At 45.7% G+C, this 13,487-nt stretch overlaps 1 protein-coding gene and 1 long non-coding RNA gene across 2 annotated transcripts in view; one reads left to right on the top strand and one right to left on the bottom strand.

Annotated features, from left to right (window-relative positions):
* Window positions 1-3,098: 3,098 nt before the first annotated feature.
* LOC144339039 (uncharacterized) lies at window positions 3,099-5,213 on the bottom strand. Its single transcript, XR_013413597.1, has 2 exons — window positions 4,115-5,213; window positions 3,099-3,405 (listed from the first exon to the last, which is right to left on the bottom strand). It is a non-coding gene; the product is annotated as an uncharacterized LOC144339039 (long non-coding RNA).
* WWTR1 (WW domain containing transcription regulator 1) overlaps window positions 4,798-13,487 on the top strand; it is a 143,051-nt gene continuing 134,361 nt past the window's right edge. Inside the window, exons 1-2 of the mRNA XM_015131788.3 lie at window positions 4,798-5,058; window positions 5,514-5,947. Coding sequence (XP_014987274.1) covers window positions 5,517-5,947 — 431 coding nt within the window. The 5' untranslated portion in view covers window positions 4,798-5,058; window positions 5,514-5,516. The remainder of the gene's footprint in view (window positions 5,059-5,513; window positions 5,948-13,487) is intronic.

The raw sequence follows: 13,487 nt of genomic DNA, 5'->3' as shown, positions 1-13,487 counted from the left end.
GCAAAATATGCTTGGGTCAGAGCCTGGCTGAAGTGGGAGAAAGACACTTTATTAGGGGTCCATGTAAGAACCAGGGTCAGAAAGCTATGAAGATGGCAGTGTGTTGGGAAACCTTTAGTGCTGGATTGATAGCTTTGACTTATATACTTGTGAACAGTTGTTAAAAAAAAACTTCCGAGCTAGGTAATGACATTATAAAAGAAGGAGACCAGAAAACAGAGACTGGAGGCAGAGAAACCAGTTAGGAGGCCACTTCAAGCATTTTGAGATAAGGTCCTGTCCTGAGAGTGGGAAGCGAAGTATGGATTTTTGGGGACACCAGAAGAAAGAACCAATAGCACTTGACACCGATTGGATGTGAACAGAGAGGGAAGAGAAACGGATGACTCAAGAGAAGCTTCAGTAGGAAGTGTGTTGAGGGGAGGATTTAGAAGCAGGCAATGGACTTTGTTGGAAAGTGTTTGCAAATGGAAAGATTTACATATCTATCAGCAGGAGTATGCTCTCAACTGATTATCTTATAAAAGCTGCGGAGTTTCTCTATGAGATAGTCAGACAAAAGGTATCACATGATTTAAAATGGCAATACCAGGAAGCAACTCCACACACAGGATGCACTCTGGAGAATGTGCTCTGGTCTAGAGTTACAAACCCTGGGCTGAATCTCAGGATTTTTTTTTTTTTTTTTTTTTTACATGGTTTCATTGTATATATTTGGACAAAATACTTTCTAACTCATCGATCCAGTTTTCTTATCTTTAGGTCTCCATGAGACAAAACAGCCATATTTGTTGAGTGCTTTAGTATGTTAAGCAGGCTTTGTGTGAAGAACTTTATTTGTGGCCGGGCATGATGGCTCAAGCCTATAATCCTAGCACTTTGGGAGGCCAAGGTGGGCAGATCACTTGAGGCTAGGAGTTCAAGATCAGCCTGGCCAACATGATGAAATCCTGTCTCTACTAAAAAAATTAGCCGGGCATGGTGGTGCATGTCTGTAGTCCCAACTACTCAGGAGGCTGAGGCACAAGAATCACTTGAACCTGGGAGGTGAAGGGGGCAGTGAGCCGAGATTAAGCCATTGCACTCTAGCCTGGGCAACAAAGTGAAACCCTGTCTAAAAAAAAAAAAAAGAAAAAAAAAAGAAAAAGACTTTATTTGCATTTTTTTAAATTCTTAGAATGCACATTCTGCATTTTAAAACAAAAACATTGCAATATTTTGTGGCTTAAAGCAACATCCATTTTATTTGTTCACAATTCTGCAATCTGGGCTGGGCTTGGCTCTGCAGCTCTGCTGGTCTTATTGGTGATCACTGATGTGTCTGCAGTCAGCTAGTGGGGTTGGCTGAGGCTGGGCTCAGCTCAGGTGCTGGGCAGCAGGACTTTTCCCGCTCTCCAAGTATCTCAGGGCCTTTCCTTCTCCATGTGGTTTATCCAGCAGGGTAACTGGACTTCTTAGTGGCTCAGGTCTCCTAAAAGTACAAACTGGAAGCTTCTATACCTTCCTAGGAGATGGGATGGGAAAGGCAGGGAAGTGGCACAACTTCACTGCTGCATTTTCCTGGTTAAGGCAAATCACTGGCCCAGTCCAGATTAAGTGGAAGGGGCTACATAACGGTATTGATAACATGAGGCTGGGCCATTGAAAGGCTGCAGTGTAGCAGAGAGACTACCACAATATTATTTCCAATTTGTAAATGAGCAAACTGTGACTTAGGAATGCTAAGCTACTGGCATAATGTAGCGGGTAGAGCCAGCTTCAAAGATTGTGTTCTAAATCACATATCAACAAATAAAACAAATATGTGTTTTCACCTAGAATCCTGTGGGGTCCAGAAATTATACACTTATTCACTGTGCTGCCTCTTATGGGCAGTACCTGATACATACAAGACACCTGTAAATGTTATTTAATCTGAAGCTATTGTTAGAATGGCTGGGACAACAGTAAATCTTTTGAATTATTCACTATTACATCTTATATGCTATTTGAGAACTGGGAGTTTTTCAGTTATCCTGTGTTAAGGGCAATTTCTGTTTCAGACATCTACTTCATCTGTTGCACTATCTATTTCTTGAAGCTTGGAAAGAAACGAAGACTGCATCCTTGCCCATCCAGTTCCAATCCTGATTCTCACTGCCCATCCAATTCCAACCCTGATTCTCACCTTTCTTCTGGGGTGAGGACCTTCCTGGAGTATAGCTGGCCTCAAGTTTTCATCCTTTAATCATCAAGTCAGCCTTGTGACTTCTGAATTACTATCATTAGGTTCCAGTCACTTCCTCTAGTTCCATAGCTTATTTCCTCCATTGTTGCAACTGTGATGGCTTCTGAGAGTAACTTGCAGATATTCTACTTTCCAAGGAGTGACCTGTACTAGCTTCCCCTCTCCTTTTGCCAGTCCTTGGGCAGAGGACTTGCTTCACGGAAAACATCTGGTTTCAAAGGCTCCTGAAAGGAGCTGTCCTCTGCTTACGTTTGAAGATGATACACGGCCAGGAGTGGTGTCTCACGCCTGTAATCCCAGCACTTAAGGAGGCCAAGGCAGGCAGATCACTGGAGATCAGGAGTTTGAGACCATCCTGTTTAACATGACGAAACCCCATCTCTACTAAAAGTACAAAAATTAGCCACGTGTGGTGGTGGGTGCCCGTAATCCCAGCTATTCGGGAGGCTGAGGCAGGAGAATTGCTTGAACCCTGGAGGCGGAGGTTGCAGTGAGTGGAGATTATGCCACTGCACTCCAGCCTGGGCAATAGAGTGAGAATCCATTTCAAAAAAAAAAGGATGATACATGTATGCCTGCCTTCGTCTAAGGCGGCCCTAATTTTTTCCAGTTTGTGAGGAGTCTGGAATTGGAGCACACCTCCAAGTACAGATAACAGGTGAGGTGGTTCACTTTGGTGGGTGTTGTTCTGTTTTGAGTATGGATGTAGCCATTCAGGAAGTGGCCCCAACATTCTCCTACCTTTTCCGAGGCAAAACTATCAGTGGCCTTGTCTTTTCCTTAAACTTTTCTCCTTCAAGGTGTTTGGGTGAGGGAGAAAGGACTTAGCTCTCCTAAATTAAATTAAATGAAACAAAACACAAGGCAGCTCCAGATTTTAACTTTGACTTTATTTTACCCTATAAAAATATTAAGGGAGGCCGGGCGCAGTGGCTCATGCCTGTAATCCCAGCACTTAGGGAGGCCGAGGCAGGTGGATCACCTGAGGTCAGAAGTTGAGACTAGCCTGGCCAACATGGTGAAATCCCGTCTTTACTTTTGAAAAATAAAAAAATTAGCTGGGCGTGGTGGTGGCAGGCGCCTTAATCCCAGCTACTTGGGAGGTAGAGGCAGGAGAATTGTTTGAACCCGGAAGGCGGAGGTTGCGGTGAGCCGAGATAGAGCTATTGCACTAAAGCCTGGGGGACAAGAGCGAGACTTCCCTCAAAAAAAAAAAAAAAAAAAAAAAAAAAAAGAAAGAAAGAAAGAAAGAAAGAAAGAAAAATTAAGGCACAGTACGTGAACTTGAAGAACATACAGTTCTGTTTTAACACTTATGTAATCAGCCCGGTGCTGTGAGAAGTGCTTTACATTGTCTCATTTGATTTACTTAATAAACTCCTATTTGAATCAAATGGAGTGGGGTAGGGGTTTCCTGGAATTTGGCTTACCTCGCCATCTCCCCCCACCCTTTCCCTTCAGTGGAAAGGGAACCAGAGAGAAAAGAAATTGAGCTGCTCTGAAGGGCAAGGCCTCCTCCCACTTCCCGCAGCTGTTTCGCCAGGCTTGACCTTCTTCCCTTAGCTAGAGGCAGGGGGTCTCCACCCCTCGCCCAGATCTAGTCGGTGGGAAGGTGGGTGGCTTTTTTCGGGTCATTGGCGCACCCTCCCTACTCCTAGCCACCTGCTCGGGTTCCATCCCAGCTCCAGGCTCCCTGGAGGGCGGCAGGGACATTCCAATCCTCCCACAACCCTCACGGATGTTGCGGGGGAGGGGGGCGCAACTGCTCTTCTCTTCCAGCACCCAGCTTTGACCCGGTTTCTTCTCAATCCCTAGTGGCCTGAGTCACCCCCGTAGAGGAAATTAAGGATTGATGAATGGTTTGAAAGTTGTTTGTTTACAACCCACCCGTTGGCGAAGCCGCATCTCCAGTGACAGAGGCACTTTCTGGGCACCGTCTGTGCTCTAGCAGACAATTGAGAGCCAGGCAGCCAAGATGCCTCCTCGCCAGACCAAATATGGTCACAAGAGCTAAGCAGCCTCTCGTGGAAAGGCTGGCCTTGTTGGAGTCTCCCCACGCCGGGGCGCACCCGGGCCGGCCTTCGGGCAGAATCGCTGGTCAGCGCGGCGCTCCGGGTGCTGCCGGCCTCGGCGTCTGGCTGCAGGGGAGGGCGCGGTGTCCAGGACCGGCCCTTCCTAGGCCTGAGCCCCTCATCCGCTTGCCCTCCGCCACCCCCGGCCTTGGTTTCGGTCCACAAGCCCTTGATGAAACAGGCTCAGGCCACTTTCCCTTTGATCCCGCCCCAAGTCCGTGGTAAACTCAAAGGAACGCAGATGCAGGGCTCCGCGGGAGAGGTCCGCGTGGCCGGGAGCAGTGGGTGGGGGGCACCCGTCTCCTCTTACCCAGTAAAGTACCCATCACGCCCAGGGTTTTCTGGAGCCGGAGTGGGAGGAGGAGGAGGAGGAAGAGGAGGGGCGAGCGGGGGCCGGCCGGCTCGGGACTAGGAGGTCATACATAATTCAACAGCTCAACTTTCGGGCCCGCCTCTTTCCTGGGGGTGGGAGTTTGCTCCAAACTTTGTTTATGGGACAGTCCGGGAGCTGCTGCGGCCGCGCTGTCTGCTTCTCCTGCGCCTCCTTTTCGCCCAGCGCGAGCTCCTTAGGCCAGCTCGGGGGATGTGAGAGCCGAAGCCCCTAGACTGCCAGGCACCGAGTCGGGTCAGGATTTGTCAGCCAAGCCTCGGCTCCAGCTCCGCAATCTCGGGACTCACCCGAGCGACCCAGGCCCGACGGCAAGTTCGGGCGGGACGGCGGCCGCCTCGCTCTCAGGCTCAGCTTCGCTGCCCGCCCAGGTAGTGCCCGCTGGAGCTCGCGCGCTCACCCGGCACCACTCCAGGGCTCCAGGCTCCCCAGGCTTCCGGAGTCGAGACGTGGTGGAGTTGGCTCGGGCTGAACTTCTTTCGGGGGGCTGCCTGTCCGGGAAAGCTGCGACCTTTCCTTTGCCATCCTGCGGTTCAGCAAGCCTCGAGTGCAGTTACTCCCTCCACCCCTCGCCCTTCCTTCTCCTCCTCCCGGCAACTTCTTTGCTTCAAGAAAGTTGCATAATTCTCGAGGCCAGGAGGGACCCCTCCCCCATCCTGCTGGTCTCACCGCTGAGTGTCTGGGATCTCCAGGCGGGCAATTATCTGTCTCCTCGTTTCCTTTTCCCTCTATTCTTCCTCCCACCATCTCGCCCTCTCACCCTATAACCCTTTTACCCACTTCCTCCGACTTTAAATAAAAGACTGATCTGACCTTCTTTTTGCAGAAGATGAATCCGGCCTCGGCGCCCCCTCCGCTCCCGCCGCCTGGGCAGCAAGTGATCCACGTCACGCAGGACCTAGACACAGACCTCGAAGCCCTCTTCAACTCTGTCATGAACCCGAAGCCTAGCTCGTGGCGGAAGAAGATCCTGCCGGAGTCTTTCTTCAAGGAGCCTGATTCGGGCTCGCACTCGCGCCAGTCCAGCACCGACTCTTCGGGCGGCCACCCGGGGCCTCGACTGGCTGGGGGTGCCCAGCATGTCCGCTCGCACTCGTCGCCCGCGTCCCTGCAGCTGGGCACCGGCGCGGGTGCTGCGGGTAGCCCCGCGCAGCAGCACGCGCACCTCCGCCAGCAGTCCTACGACGTGACCGACGAGCTGCCGCTGCCCCCGGGCTGGGAGATGACCTTCACGGCCACTGGCCAGAGATACTTCCTGAAGTAAGTCAACTTGGAGCCGAAGACGGCACCAAGGCACAGTGCCCAACGCGCGCGTGTGTTCGTGTGTGTATGTGTGTGTGACACACACACAGAGAGAGAGAGATGGTGTGTGTCCTTCCACGGTTATTTCACAGATATGGAGAGCTGGAAGCAGGGAGTGAGTCTCTGGGTGTTGGAATTGTAGGGATCAGAAGCGGAGGAGAGTGTGGTGAAGTTCATCCACCATAAAACACACAGGTGACTTTGCTCTGAATCTGCAGGATTGAAGCCAACTCCTGGGCACAGACCCTTAGTCCCTTCCTTGGCCACTCTGAGTCAGATAGTCCAGAGCCAGGCCCTTTGGGATGTGACACCAAGATAAATGAGAGAAAAGCTGTGAAGCTTGAGGAACAGAGGGACTTTTGGTGAAGTAGGTGGTCTGCAGGTTCTGTCTTCTTGGGAAAAGCAAGCTGGAAAAGTGAACAGTGGCTGGTAGGCCGTAGTGCTCCCAGCTGGGTGACATAATGACCACACAGCACAGTGATGTAATTAGCAACTGTGTGGTGAAGTAGCTGTGGGCTGGACAAATCAATCGTGTGGAAATTGTGTCAGGAGTTTTATTACATTAAACTTGTTAACCTAAAATACCATCAAATCACAAGCCTGCTCTTCTTCCTTTCACATTGTTCCAGCTTTTTGATGTCATGAATTTTACATTAGTTCAAATTATCACATTACACCCCACAGGAAAATATATTCTCAAACACTAGAGGAGATTGTTTCAATTGCGGTACCCTAAGATAACTACATTCTTCAGGAGAAACCAAGCTGGAACTTGAAATGTTCCATCGAGGTCATAGGGTCAGACTATCAAAGATGGAGGTTGTGCCAGCCTGACCACTTGGTTCAGGATTGCCTGCACTGCCAGTGAGGGAAACTCCTCTCCTAAAAAACTGACTTAGATTTCATTTTAAAGCCTATATTTCTTTAGTAGAGTAGCCTTAGTTCAAAAGACTATGTACAATTTTAAAACTTTAATCAAGCCTTTCTTTGGCACTAATATTTGATGCTTTGATTGCTATGAGAGAGCTTTAAGAATGCATACACAGTGATGGATGAAGTTTACTATAGTGAACCCTTTGACTCATACCAGTGACCAATTCCTATTCCTTCCCCATCTCAAGGCTGTTAGTATCTTGTTCAAGGAGTTCTTTTTGTGTTTCTGAGGTTGGTATAATGCTGAGATTCTGAAACAGACTTGATGGTCATTTATGCCACGGCTGGTCTTCTCTGGGTTATTGAGTGATAGTTTGTACATGTGCTCAGTCCTTTGACTTCTAAGTAGCGGGTGGAGTCAAGTATGTGATGTAATAACATGACTTTTTTTTTTTTTTTTGAGACAAAGTCTCACTCTGTCACCCACGCTGTAGTGCAGTGGGACAATCTTGGCTCACTTGCAACCTTCGCCTCCCGGGTTCAAGCAATTCCCCTGCCTCAGCCTCCCGAGTAGCTGGGATTACAGGCACCCACCACCATGCCTGGCTAATTTTTGTATTTTTAGTAGAGTGGAGGTTTCACCATGTTAGCCAGGCTGGTCTCGAACTCCTGACCTCAAGTGATCCGCCTGCCTCATCCTCCTAAAGTGCTGGCATTACAAGCTTGAGCCACCTTGCCCAGCCCTACATAATTTCTAAACTGTGTTTATGAATATATACACACATACGTATGGTATATGATCAGCATTAACTGTGATTATTAAAAATATGAAATAAGAGCTAAGCTTGCCTAATATCTGAGGAAAACTAGATGAAAAAGACCCTGAAACAAAAGCAAAACAAAAAAATTGCTTTTACACATTGTGTTTGGAGTGATTGGAGTAGCACAGAACTGCCTGTGAACAAGGGCAAAAGTGGAATTAGCCTTGGATTTAGAGAAAGTTGCCGTGATCTCTCTGCCCATCCCCCCAACCACAACCACTCTCCAATCCAAAGCAGAGTGCATCTTCATTTCACTCTGGGTAGTCAATGAAAATGACAGCTGAAAAAAATGTGTAAGTAGTAGGCTGGCCTGATCTGGTGCTATCCCTGGAAGTTTTTTGGCCAAGTGACTAAGAGAGGTTAAGAATTTGTCAGTGACTATTGTCTTTCAGGATAAGCAATCTGCCAAGAGTTCTCTGAATTTCTTGTAGAGTTTGTTTAAAGTTGTAATAAGGTAAATGTCATACACTTTGTTACACAGCCTCAAAAGGTAATATATTTCAGTGGATTAAGTAGAAGCTTGCAAAATGATGGTGACTCACTCAGAGTTAATTTTCATTAAGTCTGTTTATTACTTTACTTGCCATCTATGAAATAGGGCTGGGGCTAGCAGATAAATCTTTTTTTTTTTTTATTTTGGCTGGGGTAGAGATGGGGTTTCACTATGTTGCCTAGGCTAGTTTCAAACTCGTGGACTCAAGTGATTCTCCTGCCTTGGCCTCCCAAAGTGCTGGGATTACAGGCATGAGCTACCATGCCCAGCCAAAAGAAGAATCTTTTTCTTGACTTTGTTGGGAGTTGAGGGCTTTATAAGTTAGAAATCAAAGGATTTTAGAATAATAAGGGTCACTTTTGTTTTGTTTAGTTTTTGACTAGAAAACTGAGGCCAGGGAAAGGTGATGATAGGAATTTGGGAAAGTCATGTGGTTATTTAATGGTGGACCCTGGACTGGACCTCTAATCTGTTGCTGTCTACTTAGGGAACACTTTTCCTTTTTCCCCAGCCCACCTTTCCCCCATGTCACTTCCTTAGCTAAACAATGAACTTAATGGGAAATAGAGCCTGGACATCTAAGAAGCTTTAAAAAAGCCTTTTGTCATTTTCTCAGGTAAGATTGTTGCTAGGTATATGATGTAGTCACTTTCTGGAACCTCCCGAAGGCACCTTTCCTGACCATTTACACCTTTCCTGTGGTGTTCAGATGTCCTGTGGTATTCAGATATTCCTTTAGAGTAATAATGACCAGGGCATGGTGGTGCCTATCTGCAGACCCTCCCACCCCCACCCGATCTCTAAATAGAAAGTTATTAAAAATTGGAGTAACAATGAAGCAGATTGAATGTTAAAACACGTAGCCTCTGAAAACCACTGTGTTCATTCATTATTCCTGCTGTTCTCTAATTCTCATGAATCAGGCTGAGGTGTTGAGCAACCTGGCACACTGATTGAATACCGATCACATTAAATTTTTAAAAGGTCTCTGATTATAAATAGAATACATGCTTTTACAGAAAATGGGGAATTATAAAGAAGAAAGTTATCTAGCTTCAGTAGAATTTCCCATCTTTACTCTTTTGCAAACATTCTTATAAAAATCTTTCATTTGAATAACGTGATTTTATAAGAAAAAAGATTTTATCCTCCTCTTAAATACAATTCCAACTATAATATTTGACTGTTACGTCTAATTTTTAGTGACAATTTTAGTGTTCTGCCTTTTCTGAAATGTGTGACAGAAAATTATTTTTGTCCAAGTGATCCATGCACTTGGTAACAAATCCAATATACAGGAGGACTTTTGTTGAAAAACAATGGTTTCCTTCACCTCCTCAAGGCTCACAGACGGAACCTTTCAATTTTTTTCAACTGTTTCCATATTTAATTCTTAGACTGTTACCTTCTTAAGCCTAAGTAATATGCTTTTACCACCATGTTTTGATTTATCAACTTTTAGCACCTGATATGAAAGTGAGAATGTAGCTCTTTAAGCTAGTTTTCTTTTTTCTCTCCCAGGTTTGATGTTTATTACATTTTAGGTTTGTCTGTTAGGTCACCTTTTTTTTATAATCACATTTTTTTTTTTTTTTTTTGAGACGGAGTCTCGCTCTGTCGCCCAGGCTGGAGTGCAGTGGCCGGATCTCAGCTCACTGCAAGCTCCGCCTCTCGGGTTTATGCCATTCTCCTGCCTCAGCCTCCCGAGTAGCTGGGACCACAGGCGCCCGCCACCTCGCCCGGCTAGTTTTTTTTGTATTTTTTAGTAGAGACGGGGTTTCACTGTGTTAGCCAGGATGGTCTCGATCTCCTGACCTCGTGATCTGCCCGTCTCGGCCTCCCAAAGTGCTGGGATTACAGGCTTGAGCCACCGCGCCCGGCCCACTTTTTTTTTTTTTTTTTTTTTAAAGACAAGGTCTGTCTGTGTCATCCAGGCTAGAGTGCAGTGGGAATCATAGCTCACTGCAGCCTCAAACTCCTGAGCTCAAGTGATCCTCCCACCTCAGCTTCCCAAGTAACTAGTACTATAGGTTTGCACCACCATGTTTGGCTAATTTATTTAACTCTTTTGTAGAGACAAGGTTTCCTATGCTGCCCAGGCTGGTCTCAAACTCCTGGCCTCAAGCAATCCTCCCACCTCGGCTTCCTAAAGCTGTAGGATTACAGGTGTGAGCCACCACACCTGGCTTTTGTCAACTTTTGATAGTATTTCTTGATTCCTTATGGTGTATGTCAGTAATGTTTGGACTGCTACCAGTTCTACCCTTCACTCTTTGACAATGTTGCTTTCACGTTGCCAAAGCCCTGAACCCATAACCTGTATTTGTGCTTTGCCCCAAAGTTGACCATCTTATTCATATATGATTCTTAAAGTTGAAAATCCATAGGCAACATTTACATGACTACAATTCTGTGAAATGATTCATTGCCTTGTGTGTTGGGATTGGATTTTAGACTTGCACTGTGGGTCTGGTATTAGGATTCCTGGGCCATTCAAAGGACGAGGTATCTAGCCCTAAAGTCAAATGGTTTTTTTTTGGTTTCTCACTCTTCATCAGTTGTTTAAATTTGTCTTACCTTGTAGTTTTTTCATATTTGGACCATGACTTTCTTAAATTTTTTTCCTATTATTTCTGATTGCCTTTTAATGTGTTCATGCATTATTTGCCATTATTATGATCTCAAAAGTTTTCTAGGCTCTCAATCTTGTCTAACCTATCAAGTCTTCTTTGTCTAAGCTGTATGCCAAGATTCCTTTCTTGTTCTGTGCCGTTCTGAACTGATTATTCACTAGGCCCACTACAGAGCTGTCATCCTGGGACTTCTTTCCATAGCTGGAAGTGCGGTTTCCTTTTCCCGTGTCTTCCTGTTTGTTTGGTTTATCCCTCATTTTGCTGCAGTACATGCTTGAGTAACTTCTTAATAAATGGTTTGTAGGAGGTAAGTTTTTCAAGTCCTTTTCTATCTGAACGTATTTACTTAAAAATTGTTCTGACTCTGGCTTGTTTTTTCTGTTTATCTTTGAATGACAGTATTATGTAGCTGTTTTCATAAGGGCCTTTTGTTATTCAAAAAATACTGTTTGCTACCTCAGTTGTCTGTAATGTGAAGAGAGTGATACCTGTTGCCTGGTGGTTTGAAAGATGAGCATATTTAGAGCATCTGGCACACAGGAGATGTTCAGTACAAGTTAGTTCTTGCTTCCCCTTCTCTCTCTCCCAACATGCATAGCGTATTTACCCAGCCAAAATCAGAAGCAGAAACCTTGGCAATAGGGGTCAGGTGATTTTTGACTCTGGATTACAGCTGTAGCTTTGAGGGACAACCTGGATCTGGAGTTGAAAGTCAGTTTTAAGTTTAAAATAAGGACTTAGAGTCAACTTTCCTGGTTAAGAGAAACCTAAATAGGAATGCTCACTGTAAGTGCCCTTTTGCTTCAGCATCTTGGGCAGAGGATACTCAACTCCATCTGATAAGTGTCTAGTTTTTGTTGTTTGGAATCTAGATTGTCACTACAAATTGAGCTGTTTTTGTGTGTGGGATAGGGGAGGAAGAGGAAATGGAGAAGGGGGAGAAATGAGCAGGAAAGGTAATTGACATTTGTTGATTACCTGCTGAATGCCAGACAAGGCAGAAAGTGAGTGTCAGTGCATCCCAGAGAGATAGCAACAGAATTGTATGCGTATGGAACTTTTTCATAACCCTAGATGCTTTTACATATATTATTTCTTTTAACCCTCACAGTGATCCTGTGAACAGGTATATATTATTACCTCATTTTACTGTTGAGTAAACTGAGGCTCACTGAGGTTAAGTAAATGCCCTGGGGTCACATAACAGGTGAGTGGCAGAGATGGGATTAGAACTCTGTGATTCCAAAACCTGTGTTCCTTTCCTTATGCTGTGCTGTCTCATGCCAGTTGTGTGGCCCATAATTAGATCTTGTAATTATGTATCCTTGATGATCACATAACTGTGGTGGTGGAGTGGTGGATGGATTTTTAGAGTTTGCTTCTGAACTGAGTCTGGGTTATCCTATTTGAAACTGTCATTGATGGTGAGATAGAGACGATGGAAGAAAACCCAAATATACCAGAAATGGGTAGTACACCTCCAATGCCTATTTATATTTTATTCTCATCAAAATTTCCACTAAGGTGACTCACAACAGTAATCTCATCACTTTGGGGTGCCGAGGTGGGAGGATTGCTTGAGGCCAAGAGTTTGAGACAAGCCTGGGCAACATAGTGAGACTCTGTCTCTACAGAAATATATATATATATATATATATATATATATAGATATATATATATATTTTTTTTTTTTTTTTGAGACAGAGTTTCACTATTGTCGCCTAGGCTGGAGTGCAATGGCGCAATCTCAGCTCACTGCAGCCTCCAGCTCCCGGGTTCAACTGATTCTCCTGCCTCAGCCTCACGAGTAGCTGGGATTATAGGCACCTGCCACCACACCCGGCTAATTTTTATGTTTTTAGTAGAGATGGGGTTTCACCATGTTGGCCAGGCTGGTCTCTAACTCCTGACCTCAGGTGATCAACCTGCCTTGGCATCCGAAAGTGCTGGGATTACAGGTGTGAGCCACCGCACCCAGCAGTCATATGGATTTCTTTCAGCTTATTCTTTACTTGCGTGCTCTCTTTCCTGGACTTGTAGCTTTTATTTAATGTTCCATCTAGGCATAGCAGAAAATAAATAAGAAAGGAAAAGATGACGTTCACTTGCTCAGTGCTCTTAGGAGAGGACGTGAAATGAAGAAACATTTACAAAGTGCTGAGCGCAGTGCCTGGCACAAGCACCACCTTTGCAAGTTCGTTCCTGTTATTGTTCGGGTTTTAGGTAGTGAAGGGGGCGACGATCTTCCAGGGCCTTGCCTTTGTGCCATCTAAAGATCTTTAGCCAGTTCAGCTAATTTACAACTAAAAGTCATTGAACTCGGCTGAGCGCGGTGGCTCACGCCTGTAATCCCAGAACTTTGGGAGGCCGAGTCAGGCAGATCACCTGAGGTTGGGAGTTTGAGACCAGCCTGACCAACATGGAGAAACCCCGTCTCTACGAAAAATACAAAATTAGCCAGGCATGGTGGTGCATGCCTGTAATTCCAGCTACTCAGGAGGCTGAGGCAGGAGAATCACTTGAACCCGGGAGGCGGAGGTTGCAGTGAGCCGAGATCATGCCATTGCACTCCAGACTGGCAACGTGAGCAAAACTCTGTCTCAAAAAAAAAAAAATAAAATAAAAATAAAAAAAAAAAATAGGCCGGGCGCGGTGGCTCAAGCCTGTAATCCCAGCAC

The sequence above is a fragment of the Macaca mulatta genome, chromosome 2 (assembly GCF_049350105.2).
Source record: "Macaca mulatta isolate MMU2019108-1 chromosome 2, T2T-MMU8v2.0, whole genome shotgun sequence".
Lineage (NCBI taxonomy): Eukaryota > Metazoa > Chordata > Mammalia > Primates > Cercopithecidae > Macaca > Macaca mulatta.
Note: the sequence above shows the minus strand (reverse complement) of the source record. Positions and strands in the feature narration are given on the sequence as shown.